Source organism: Nerophis ophidion, linkage group LG02 (assembly GCF_033978795.1).
Source record: "Nerophis ophidion isolate RoL-2023_Sa linkage group LG02, RoL_Noph_v1.0, whole genome shotgun sequence".
Classification (NCBI taxonomy): domain Eukaryota; kingdom Metazoa; phylum Chordata; class Actinopteri; order Syngnathiformes; family Syngnathidae; genus Nerophis; species Nerophis ophidion.
The window spans coordinates 64,431,944-64,445,449 of NC_084612.1; the positions used below are offsets into that span (position 1 = coordinate 64,431,944).

A 13,506-nucleotide genomic window follows, 5' to 3' on the forward strand; every position below is an offset into this window, starting at 1 on the left:
CATCCTTCTTATCACAGTCATCCTCGTCATCTTTTTTGCCAAATCGGGCCCTCAAAACGCGGCTGATGGAGCTCACTAATGGCAACAAAAAGGTAAATGGGTGGTTAGCCCCTAAAAAAATTAAAAAAAAAAAAAAATACCCAGAACACACTGCATACAAAGTATAGTCAAATCATATGTTTTCTAATATTTACATTTCAACACCTTTATGATGCAACCTTCCCAACACACACACCTTTTTTTTCTTTTTAATTATAAGTGATGCTAGATGTTGGCTCCTATATTAAAGTTAAATAAAAAAAAATGTAGCTTACCAGATGAAGCCTCACCTGAAGGAACCGTGCTTCTGTCGCACACGCCGTCCTTCAGCAGCTTATCCCGGATCTCCCAGCTGAACATTCCCGGGTTCTCCCGCTTGTACTCCTCGATCCTCTTCTCCACGTCAGGAGTGGCCACCTGCTGTAAGTTGGAAGTCATGTGGGGGAGGGGCAAAGGGGGAGAAAGGGGTATAAGAAGATGATTTAATTTAAATTAATATACAATATATTGCTTTTCATATTGGGTCAACATGGAAAACTATTTCAGTGAAATTGATAGTAGTCAAACAAATTTATGTTTTTTGTTGTTTTTTTATCATATTTTCACTAAACATTTTATTTCACAACGCAAGTACTAACGTTAAACAAACATTTATATATATTTTTTATTATTCATACAATTGTTATATATTTTAAGTAAACGTATTTCCTTCCACAAGTAATATTATAAAATACAATTTTAATAAAGACAATCTAATATTATTTGAAAAAAAATGTTTTATATGTTTTATGGTTGTTATTATCACTATTGTAGTATATAATAGTGAAAGACTTAACCCAAATGGGTATTATTTGTAAAAAAAAAACAAAAGAATAAAAAAAAATAAAAGTAATTAAGTTTGACATTAGATAGGCTGATCAGGACAAAAATTAAATATATTGTACTTTCGTTTTTTTCCACTTGAATTGCGTCTTCTAATTAAAAACAGTAGTATACTCAATATATATATATATATATATATATATATATATATATATATATATACACACACACACACATATGCATATATACATACACATATATAAACATACACATATACATATATACATATATATATATATATATATATATATAAACATACACATATACATATATACATATATATATATACATATATATATATATATATATATATATACAAATATATATTTATATATTATATATACATACACATATATATATACATACATACATACACACACACACATATATATACATATACACATATATACATATACATATACACATATACATATATACATATATATATATATATATATATATATATATATATATATATATATATATATATATATATATATATATATATATACACACATTAATAAATATATACATATATACATACATATATACACACACATACATACATACATACATACATACATACATACATACATAAACATATATATTTTCAATTGCTCATGAAAATATGTCCACAACTGAGTATGGAAGTAATCATAGCTTGTTAATGTTTAGTGCTGAATTTGTTATTACAGTAATAATAAATATACTATGAGAGAAACAGGGGGTCCTAACATTGTGACAGGTATTCATGATTCTCTTGATTTTGAAAAAATGTATACATACATACATGCATACATGCTACAAAAAGGACCGACATAACAATTGTAATAGCAATAGCATTGTCATTAATTAGGTGTGTGTGTGTACGTCTGTATTTTTAATATTGTCACCATGGACTACACAGTATGTATCAATAAAAAAAATACCAACTTAAATCTATAGTGCAGCACAAATGAAACCAACCAAAGTATATTCCCAATGTTACTGATTAATGTTAAGTATTCAGCGTGATAATAAGTAGTAGAATATGATTGAGCATGGTCTCCTATATTGTGACCGATGAAGGATTAACACGATTATGAAAAATGATATGCTGTGCATGCTATAAGAAACTGATCCAGCATTGTAATGAATTGTTCTTGTGTGTGTGTCCATGCAGGTGTACTCTTTGTTGACCAGTCCATGTATAGAATAATAATAGGAAAAATTCAATGTACTAAATATGATAAACAATATGTTTATATGTTTGACTGTGCAGATGTACCTAATATTTTGATAGGTCAACGATTAACCGAATTATAAAAACAAAAAGTGCACACTAAAACCCACTGATACAATTGTATTATATGTTTTTTTTATTTTTGTGTGTGTGTGTCAGTGAAGATGTTAATATTGTCGCCATTGACTGGATTCCTATTAATATTGACATATATATGCAAATACAAATGTACAGCACAAGTCAATAAAATTATATAATCAGCGTTTAATTTTCAATGTGTTATTAATCTTAAAGCGAATGATTAACCTGATTAACAATTTTAATTTATTTATATTATAACCAATGCAAATATTAGCAGTGTGATTATTTATTTTTGTGCGAGAGCAGTTGTGTCTAATATATTGACCAGTCGATGTATATGCCAATCAATATGATTATGATCAATTATTAATATATAAAAAAACAACCTTTCTTTTAGTGTTATACGAAAGGGATCAACGCTGAAATAAATACAACAAAACCATATTAACTGAACTTAATATACATTATGTATATTCGACCATGTGGAGGGGCACCTAATATTTTGACCAGTGTAAAATCAATATGACTATATGATCCATTATAAAACACGATAATATGATGTTATACGAAAGGAATTAATGTTGTAATAAAAAAATACATATATAATAAACAATATTAAATGAACTGAATACGACATACAATACGTATATTTGACTTTATGTGCAGGGGTACCCAATTTGTTGACCAATATATGTCGATTAATATGATTATGAGCAATTATAAAAAATAAAAAGAACACTTTATTTTAGTGTTATACAAAAGGGATTCATGTTGAAATAATATTTTGACCAATGTATGTCAATCAATATGATTATGATCAAATTTAAAAAAAACAAAAAAAAACTATTTTAGTGTTATATGCAAGAAACCGGGGTTGAAATACATAATACAACAAAACCATTTAAAAAGAACTCAATACATGTATGTATATTTCACCGTGTGGAGGGGTACCTAATATTTTGACCAATGTAAAATCAATGACTCAGATCCTTATAAAACACACGATTTTTGATGGGATACAAAATGAATCAATGCTGTAATAAATGATAATAAAATAATATTAAATAAACTGGACATATATATATATGACTATATGTGCAGGAGTACCTAATACTTTGACCAGTGCAAAATCAATGACTACGATCCCTTATAAAACACATGATTATGATGTTATACGAAATAAATCAATGTTGTAATAAATACAATAATAAAACAATATTAAATTAAATTAATTTGATATACAATATGTACATTTGACTATACGTGCAGGGGTACCTAATATTTTGACCAATGTATGTCAATCAATATGATTATGCTCAATTATTAAAAAACAACAACTTTGTTTTAGTGTTATACGAAATGAATCAACATTAAAAAAAATAATACAACCAAACCCATCCATCCATTTTTTAACCATTTTAAATTAACTTAATATGATATGTACTATGTATATTTGACCATGTGGAGGGGTACCTAATATTTTGACCAGTGTGAAATCAATATCCATTATAAACCACGATGCCATAGGAAATGAATCAATGTGGTGATAAACAGAATAATAAAATACTATTAAATGAACTGAATATGATACAGAATATATTTGACTATATGTGCAAGGGTACCTATTATTTTGACCAGTGCAAAATCAATATGACTAAGATCCATTATATAAAACACATGATAATGTTATACGAAATGAACCAATGTAACAAATGTATTAATCAAACAATATTAAAACAACTGAAATTGATATACAATATGTATATTTGACTAAGTGTCCAGGGGTACCTAATATTTTGACCAGTGCAAAATCAATATGACTAGGATCCATTATATAAAACACGTACTTATGTTATACGAAATGAATCAATGTTGTAACAATGTATTAACAATATTAAAATAACTGAAATTGATGTACAATATGTATATTTGACTACATGTGCAGGGGTACCTAATATTTTGACCAGTGCAAAATCAATATGACCAAGAGCCATTATATAAAACACATACTTATGTTACACGAAATGAATCAATGTAACAAATAATGTATTAATCAAACAATATTAAAACAACTGAATATAATATACAATTTGTATATTTGACTACATGTGCAGGGGTACCTAATATTTTGACCAGTGCAAAATCAATACGACTAAGATCCATTATATAAAACACATACTGATGTTATACGAAATGAATCAATGTATTAATAAAACAATATTCAAATAACTGAAATGGATATACAATATGTATATTTGACTACATGTGCAGGAGTACCTCATATTTTGACCAGTGCAAAATCATTATGACTAAGATCCATCATATAAAACACATACTTATGTTATACGAAATGAATCAATGTTGTAACAATGTATTAACAAAACAATATTAAAATAACCGAAATTGATATACAATATGTATATTTGACTACATGTGCAGGGATACCTAATATTTTGACCAGTGCAAAATCAATATGACTAAGCTCCATTAAATAAAACACATACTTATGTTGTACAAAATGAATCCATGTATTAATAAAACAATATTAAAATAACTGAAATTGATATACAACATGTATATTTGACATGTGCAGGGGTACCTAATATTTTGACCAGTGCAAAATCAATATGACTAAGATCCATTATATCAAACACAATGTTATACGAAATGAATCAATGTAACAAATAATGTATTAATAAAACAATATTAAAATAACTGAAATTGATATACAATATGTATATTTGACTACATGTGCAGGGGTACCTAATATTTTGACCAGTGCAAAATCAATATGACTAAGATCCATTATATCAAACACAATGTCACACACAATGAATCTATGTTGTAACAAATAATGTATTAATAAAACAATATTAAAATAACTGAAATCAATATACAACATGTATATTTGACTAAATGTGCAGGTTTTGACCAGTGCAAAATCAATATGACTAAGATCCATAAAACACATACTTATGTTATACAAAATGAATCAATGTTTTAACGATGTATTAACAAAACAATATTAAAATAACTGAAATTGATATACAATATGTATATTTGACTACATGTGCAGGGGTACCTAATATTTTGACCAATGTATGCCAATCAATATGATTATGATCAATTATATAAACACATATACATGATGTTATTATGAATCAAATTGCATACAAGTTGTAAAAAAACAAACAAACACAATTTTCTTTTTTGCATAATAAAACAGGTAACTGATTATTATTACATTATGATTTTTGGACAAGCGGCAAAAAAAAAAAAAAAAAAAAATGGATGGATGGATTTTTGTCCGACCGCGTCCAAGCGAGTATTTAAGGCCCCGCGCCCTCGCACTCACCCTGGGCTTGCTGCCCCCGATGGCCCCGGGGCGGATGGAGCCGGTCTCCTGGTACCGGCACAAGATCTTGGACACGCAGCCGTGGGAGACGCGCAGTTGGCGGGAGATGACGCAGGGCCTGATGCCGTGGTGCGCCATCTCCACGATCTTGTGACGGATGTGGTTGGGCAGCGGCCTCCCGTTGATGAACACGCCGCCCAGCTGGTTGACGCGACCCTGGCCCAGAGGGGTGGACACTATGGGGAGGACAATACACAATATTGAACCATTTTTTTAAAATTATTATTATTTGCACATTTAAAAAAAAAATAAAAATCAGGATGCACTCCACGCAGCCAATTTCACGCAAAAAAAATTCCAACCACCTTGATTATTCCTAGTCATGCTGTCCAAATATTGATGTGATCCTTTTCTCTTGTGGCTTATTTGCCATTTGCGGCGGCGCCCACTCCAACAAATCCACGCGGCTCCGCCAACTTGCAAAGCAATAGACGTCTCATTTTTTTTTTTTTTTTAAGGCGCATTTCACTTCAAGCCACTTGAGCACGCACTGGATCCTAATGGGAAAATGGTTGCCATAAATGCATGCAAATAAGAAAGTGGTACCCCACTCCATCCCCTCTCCTCCTCATCCTCATCCTCATCCTCCCACGGCCGTATGCTCAGACGCTTCAAGTGTGCGTGGAGAGTTCTCGCCGAATTAACAATTAGATTGCCTTTTTTGTGGGGCTCCTTCACTGTCAAAGTTAGGGTAAAATTAAAAAAATATTGTGCAAATGGACACGTGGTAGGAAATGGATGGATAGTGTATTAATAAGTGCATATTATCTCTTTTTAAAATGCTGCAAAAAAAATACAAAGTCAGGAAAAAAGCGGAAAAAAATATTTTAGTATTAAATTATTTAAGATAAAATATTTACACTTTAAAATATTTTAAAAATGATTTTATTTTATCACGACAAATATTCACACACAATTCTTTTTTTAAATAATGAGCAAATAAAAAATAATGCGTGACCTCCATGCATTAATGTCTCACCTTCTAGAGGGAAGCCGGTCCGTGGGTAGTTCTGGCCCGGCGTGGGGCGCACCATCCGAGGCACTGTTCCGGGCAAAGTAGCCATCCTTGCAGCTGGGTTAGCACCACCACCGCTGCACCAGTCTAAGCCGCAGCTGCTGTTGCTTTCACAAAGTCCAAAATGAAACAGGAGTAGGGGTATTAAAAAAAAAAAAAAAAAAAAAAAAAAAAAAATGCTCTAAAAAGGAGGGAAAAAAATGCAGCAAAATTCCAATCCCAGGTGGAGAAAAAATATAATTCTCATGAGAGAGGAAAAGGATGTGTGGAGTGATGCTCTACCTAAAATGTCCTTTTTGTAAGTGTAGAATTATTGTATAAATATATATATATATATATTTATATATTTTTTTTCCAAATGGAGGTGCTTAAAAGTCTGGAGTTGGGCACAAAAGCGCATATACTATTTCCCCCCTTGGTGCATTTGAGTGGAATGTCTGCTGGCTGCGTGGAAGTAGTTGAAGAGGGCAACTTTTGCGTGCACGTCGTGGGAGGAGACAGTCCAGCTCTCCCATAGGCTCCCTCGGCCTTCTTCTTTAAGGGATGAAAGGGAGTGGGCTTAGCCTGCAGCCTGAGTGGCCAATCAGGGAGCTGCTTTGCACTTTTTAATACGCTGCTGCTGCTGCACCCTTCTTCCACCATCATCATCCTCCTCCTCCTCCATCCTAAAGACCCTCATGCAAGAAGCAAAATGTGTTACATCAAAATATTAGTCTTTCATGCACTCAAACCTGCAGCATTTACCTTGTACATCTACAATTCTCCTAATAAATGCATTCATTTCTAAAAGAGCTTTAAAAAAAAATACCCATAAATGTGAAAATATTGATGCAGTCAGATTTATGCATTCTAATACAGGTCTGGAGTCATAGAAGGTTTCTGGAAATTGTTGCATATTTACCTTGTAAATCTACAATTCTATAAAAGCATTAATTTCTAAAAACATCTTTAAAAAAATATGCATAAATGGCAAACTATTGATACAGTTGAGTCAGATTTATGTATTCTAATACAAGTCTAGAGTCAGAAGATTTCTGGAAATAGTTGCATATTTACCTGGTAAATCCATCCATCCATCCATCATCTTCCGCTTATCCGAGGTCGGGTCGCGGGGGCAACAGCCTAAGCAGGGAAACCCAGACTTCCCTCTCCCCAGCCACTTCGTCTAGCTCTTCCCGGGGGATCCCGAGGCGTTCCCAGGCCAGCCGGGAGACATAGTCTTCCCAACGTGTCCTGGGTCTTCCCTGTGGCCTCCTACCGGTTGGACGTGCCCTAAACACCTCCCTAGGGAGGCGTTCGGGTGGCATCCTGACCAGATGCCCGAACCACCTCATCTGGCTCCTCTCTATGTGAAGGAGCAGCGGCTTTACTTTGAGTCCCTCCCGGATGGCTGAGCTTCTCACCCTATCTCTAAGGGAGAGCCCCGCCACACGGCAGAGGAAACTCATTTCGGCCGCTTGTACCCGTGATCTTATCCTTTCGGTCATGACCCAAAGCTCATGACCATAGGTGAGGATGGGAACGTAGATCGACCGGTAAATTGAGAGCTTTGCCTTCCGGCTCAGCTCCTTCTTCACCACAACGGATCGGTACAACGTCCGCATTACTGAAGACGCCGCACCGATCCGCCTGTCGATCTCACGATCCACTCTAACCCTAACCCTAACCCTAACCTGGTAAATCTACAATTCTAATAATAAACACATTTGTTTCTAAAACATCTTAAAAAAATACACATCAATAACAAAATATTGATGACACAATTCAGTAAGATGTATGCATTCTAATAGAGGTCTAGAGTCATAGCAGGTTTCTGGAAATAGTTGCATTTTTACCTTGCAAATCTACAATTCTCCTAATAAATGCATTCATTTCTAAAAAGTCTTTTAAAAATACCCATGAACGGCAAACTATTGATGATACAATTGAGTCAGATGTATTTATTGTAATACAGGTTTAGAGTCATAGAAGGTTTCTGGAAATTGTTACATATTTACCTTGTAAATATACAATTCTCTTATAAATGCATTAATTTCTAAAAACATCTTTAAAAAAATACCCATAAATGTCAAAATATTGATGATACAATTGAGTCAGATTTTTTAAATTGTACTACAGGTCTAGAGTCATAGAAGGTTTCTGGAAATAGTTACATATTTACCTTGTAAATCTACAATTCTCCTAATAAACACATTCGTTTCTAAAACATCTTAAAAAATACACATCAATGTCAAAATATTGATACAATTGAGTCAGATTTATTTATTGTAATACAGGTCTAGAGTCAGAGAAGGTTTCTGGAAATAGTTGCATATTTACCTTGTAAATCTACAATTCTATAAATGAATTAATTTTTAAAACATCTTAAAAAAATACGCATAAATGACAAACTATTGATACAATTGAGTCAGATTTATGTATTTTAATACAAGTCTAGAGTCAGAAGATTTGTGGAAATAGTTGCATATTTACCTGGTAAATCTACAATTCTAATAATAAAAACATTAATATCTAAAACATTTTAAAACATACACACCAATGACAAAATATTGATGTTACAATTCAGTAAGATTTATGCATTCTAATAGAGGTCTAGAGTCATAGAAGGTTTCTGGAAATAGTTGCATATTTACCTTGCAAATCTACAATTCTCCTAATAAATGCATTCATTTCAAAAAAGTCTTTAAAAAATACCCATAAATGGCAAACTATTGATGATACAATTGAGTCAGTTTTATGTTTTCTAATACAAGTCTAGAGTCATAGAAGGTTTCTGGAAATAGTTGCATATTCAGCTCGTAAATCTACAATAACCCCAATAAACACATTCATTTCTAAAACATCTAAAAGAATACCCATTAATATCAAAATATTGGTAATACAATTGAGTTAGATTTATGTATTGTAATAGAGGTCTAGAGTCAAAGAAGGTTTCTGTAAATAGTAGCATATTTAGCTCTTAAATCTACAATTATCCCAATAAACACATTAATTTCTAAAACATCTAAAAAAAATACCCATAAATGTCAAAATATTGATGATACAATTGATTCGGATTTATTTCTTGTAATACAGGTCTAGAGTCATAGAAGGTTTCTGGAAATAGTTGCTTATTTACCTTGTAAATATACAATTCTGCTTATTTACCTTGTAAATATACAATTCTCCTATAAATGCATTTATTTCTAAAACATCTTTTAAAAATACTCAAATGGCAAACTATTGATGATACAATTGAGTGGAAATAGTTGCATAGCTACCTTGTAAGTCAAAGATTCCCATAATAAAATGCATCAATTTCTAAAACATCTTAAAAAAAACAAAACCCTATGTGTGAAAATATTGTTACATTTGAGTCATATTTATGTATTCTAATACAGGTCTAGAGTCATAGAGGGTTTCTGGAAATTGTTGCATATTTACCTTGTAAATCTACAATTCTAATAAAAAACATTGATTTCTAAAACATCTTAAAACATACACATCAATAACAAAATATTGATGATACAATTCAGTAAGATTTATGTATTCTAATAGAGGTCTAGAGTCATAGAAGGTTTCTGGAAATAGTAGCATTTTTACCTTGCAAATCTACAATTCTAATAAATGCATTAATTTCTAAAAACATCTTTAAAAAAATACCCATAAATGGCAAACTATTGATGATACAATTGAGTCAGATTTATGTTTTCTAATACAGGTCTAGAGTCATTAAGGGTTTCTGGAAATAGTTGCATATTCAGCCTGTAAATCTACAATTATCCCAATTAACACATTCATTTCTAAAACATCTAAAAAAATAATACCCATTAATATCAAAATATGGGTAATACAATTGAGTCAGATTTATGTATTGTAATAGAGGTCTAGAGTCAGAGAAGGTTTCTGGAAATAGTTACATATTTAGCTCTTAAATCTACAATTATCCCAATAAACACAATTTCTAAAACATCTAAAAAAAACATCCATACATGTCAAAATATTGATTATTCAGTTGAGTCAGATTTATGTATTGTGAGTCAGATTTATGTATTGTAATACAGGTCTAGAGTCAAAGAAGGTTTCTGGAAATTGTTGCATATTTAGCTCTTAAATCTACAATTATCTCAATAAACACATTCATTTCTAAAACATCTAAAAAAAAGTACCCATAAATGTCGATATATTGATGATACAATTGAGTCGGATTTATTTCTTGTAATACAGGTCTAGAGGTCAGAGAAGGTTTCTGGAAATAGTTGCATATTTACCTTGTAAATATACAATTCTCCTATAAATGCATTCATTTCTAAAATATCTTTAAAAATACTCATAAATGGCAAACTATTGATGATACAATTGAGTGGAAATAGTTGCATAGCTACCTTGTAAGTCCAAGATTCCCATAATAAAATGCATCAATTTCTAAAACATCTTAAAAACACAAAACCATATATGTGAAAATATTGTTACATTTGAGTCATATTTATGTATTCTAATACAGGTCTAGAGTCATCGAGGGTTTCTGGAAATTGTTGCATATTTACCTTGTAAATCTACAATTCTAATAAAAAACATTGATTTCTAAAACATCTTCAAACATACACATCAATAACAAAATATTGACGTTACAATTCAGTAAGATTTATGCATTCTAATAGAGGTCTAGAGTCATAGAAGGTTTCTGGAAATAGTAGCATATTTACCTTGCAAATCTACAATTCTCCTAATAAATGCATTGATTTCTAAAAAGTATTTTAAAAATACCCATAAATGGCAAACTATTGATGATACAATTGAGTCAGATTTATGTTTTGTAATACAGGTTTAGAGTCATTAAGGGTTTCTGGAAATAGTTGCATATTTATCTTGTAAATCTACAATTCTCCTATATACACATTCATTTCTAAAACATCTAAAATACCCATTAATATCAAAATATTGGTAATACAATTGAGTCAGATTTATGTATTGTAATAGAGGTACAGAGTCAGAGAAGGTTTCTGGAAATAGTAGCATATTTAGCTCTTAAATCTACAATTATCCCAATAAACACAATTTCTAAAATATCTAAAAAAAACATCCATAAATGTCAAAATATTCATTATTCAGTTGAGTCAAATTTATGTATTGTGAGTCAGATTTATGTATTGTAATACAGGTCTAGAGTTATAGAAGGTTTCTGGAAATAGTTGCATATTCACCTTGCAAATCTACAATTCTCCTAATAAATGCATTGATTTCTAAAATGTCTTTTAAAAATACCCATAAATGGCAAACTATTGATGATACAATTGAGTCAGATTTATGTTTTGTAATACAGGTCTAGAGTCATTAAGGGTTTCTGGAAATAGTTGCATATTTATCTTGTAAATCTACAATTCTCCTATATACACATTCATTTCTAAAACATCTAAAAATACCCATTAATATCAAAATATTGGTAATACAATTGAGTCAGATTTATGTATTGTAATAGAGTTTTAGAGTCAGAGAAGGTTTCTGGAAATAGTAGCATATTTAGCTCTTAAATCTACAATTATCCCAATAAACACAATTTCTAAAACATCTAAAAAAAACATCCATAAATTTCAAAATATTGATTATTCAGTTGAGTCAGATTTATGTATTGTAATACAGGTACAGAGTCAAAGAATGTTTCTGGAAATAGTTGCATATTTAGCTCTTAAATCTACAATTATCTCAATAAACACATTCATTTCTAAAACATCTAAAAAAATACCCATAAATGTCAAAATATTGATGATACAATTGAGTCGGATTTATTTCTTGTAATACAGGTCTAGAGTTATAGAAGGTTTCTGGAAATAGTTGCATATTTACCTTGCAAATCTACAATTCTCCTAATAAATGCATTCATTTCTAAAAACGTCTTAAAAAATTCCCATAAATGGCAAACTGATGATACAATTGAGTCAGATTTATGTTCTCTAATACAAGTCTAGAGTCATTAAGGGTTTCTGGAAATATTTGCATATTCAGCTTATCTACAATAATCCCAATAAACACATTAATTTCTAAAACAGCTAAAAACACCCATTAATATCAAAATATTGGTAATACAATTGAGTCAGATTTATGTATTGTAATAGAGGTCTAGAGTCATTAAGGGTTTCTGGAAATAGTTGCATATTCAGCTTGTAAATCTACAATTATCCCAATAAACACATTAATTTCCAAAACATCTAAAAAAAATACCCATAAATGTCAAAATATTGATGATACAATTGAGTCGGATTTATTTCTTGTAATACAGGTCTAGAGGTCAGAGAAGGTTTCTGGAAATTGTTGCTTATTTAACTTGTAAATATACAATTCTGCTTATTTACCTTGTAAATATACAATTCTCCTATAAATGCATTCATTTCTAAAACATATTTAAAAAATACCCACAAATGGCAAACTATTGATGATACAATTGTGTCAGATGTATGTATTCTAATACAGGTGTAGAGTTAGAGAAAATTTCTGGAAATAGTTGCATAGTTACTTTGTAAGTTTAAGATTCCCCTAATAAATGCATCAATTTCTAAAAGATCTTAAAACAACAAAACCATATATGTGAAAATATTGATGTTACAATTGAGTCATATTTATATATTCTAATACAGGTCTAGAGTCATAGAAAGTTTCTGGAAATTGTTGCATATATACCTTGTAAATATACAATTCTCTTATAAATGCATTAATTTCTAAAAACATCTTTAAAAAATACCCATAAATGTCAAAATAGTGATGATACAATTCAGTCGGATTTATGCATTCTAATACAGGTCTAGAGTCATAGCAGGTTTCTGGAAATTGTTGCTTATTTACCTTGTAAAAATAAAATTCTCTTATAAATGCATTCAT

The 13,506-nt window shown here is 30.8% G+C and overlaps 1 protein-coding gene across 6 annotated transcripts in view; it reads right to left on the reverse strand.

The window, feature by feature from the left end:
* pax7a (paired box 7a) overlaps positions 1-7,308 on the reverse strand; it is a 177,569-nt gene extending 170,261 nt beyond the window's left edge. Inside the window, exons 1-4 of one of the 6 annotated variants that reach the window (XM_061888451.1) lie at positions 6,619-7,308; positions 5,580-5,815; positions 330-459; positions 1-75 (exon numbers count right to left, since the gene is read on the reverse strand). The exon at positions 1-75 is cut by the window's left edge and continues 54 nt beyond it. In XM_061888451.1, the coding sequence (XP_061744435.1) occupies positions 1-75; positions 330-459; positions 5,580-5,815; positions 6,619-6,703 (526 nt within the window). In that variant the 5' untranslated portion in view covers positions 6,704-7,308. Of the gene's footprint in view, positions 76-314; positions 460-5,579; positions 5,816-5,944; positions 6,112-6,618 lie in introns of those variants that run through there. The other 5 variants (XM_061888441.1, XM_061888478.1, XM_061888460.1 and 2 more) reach the window with 5 other exon arrangements.
* Between the last annotated feature and the right edge of the window lie 6,198 nt (positions 7,309-13,506).